This window comes from Leptonychotes weddellii, unplaced genomic scaffold (assembly GCF_054177405.1).
Source record: "Leptonychotes weddellii isolate Sample4059 unplaced genomic scaffold, ASM5417740v2 HiC_scaffold_269633, whole genome shotgun sequence".
Classification (NCBI taxonomy): domain Eukaryota; kingdom Metazoa; phylum Chordata; class Mammalia; order Carnivora; family Phocidae; genus Leptonychotes; species Leptonychotes weddellii.
Genome location: NW_027862657.1, coordinates 1 through 254, shown reverse-complemented (window position 1 = coordinate 254; position 254 = coordinate 1). Strand labels below are relative to the sequence as shown.

At 68.5% G+C, this 254-nt stretch overlaps 1 protein-coding gene across 1 annotated transcript; it reads left to right on the top strand.

The window, feature by feature from the left end:
- Positions 1-4: 4 nt before the first annotated feature.
- Positions 5-250, top strand: LOC145718974 (histone H2A type 2-C-like; the record flags this gene model as incomplete). Its single annotated transcript, XM_081810487.1, has 1 exon — positions 5-250. A coding segment is annotated over one exon (246 nt), but the record flags the coding sequence as incomplete, so codon positions are not given.
- Positions 251-254: the final 4 nt, after the last annotated feature.

Sequence of the window (254 nt, the reverse complement as noted above, 5' to 3'; positions counted from 1 at the left end):
GTCCCGCGCCGGCCTGCAGTTCCCGGTGGGCCGAGTGCACCGCCTGCTGCGCAAAGGCAACTACGCCGAGCGGGTGGGGGCCGGCGCGCCGGTGTACATGGCCGCGGTGCTGGAGTACCTGACGGCGGAAATCCTGGAGCTGGCGGGGAACGCGGCCCGAGACAACAAGAAGACGCGCATCATCCCCCGCCACCTCCAGCTGGCCATCCGCAACGACGAGGAGCTGAACAAGCTGTTGGGCAAAGTCACCATCG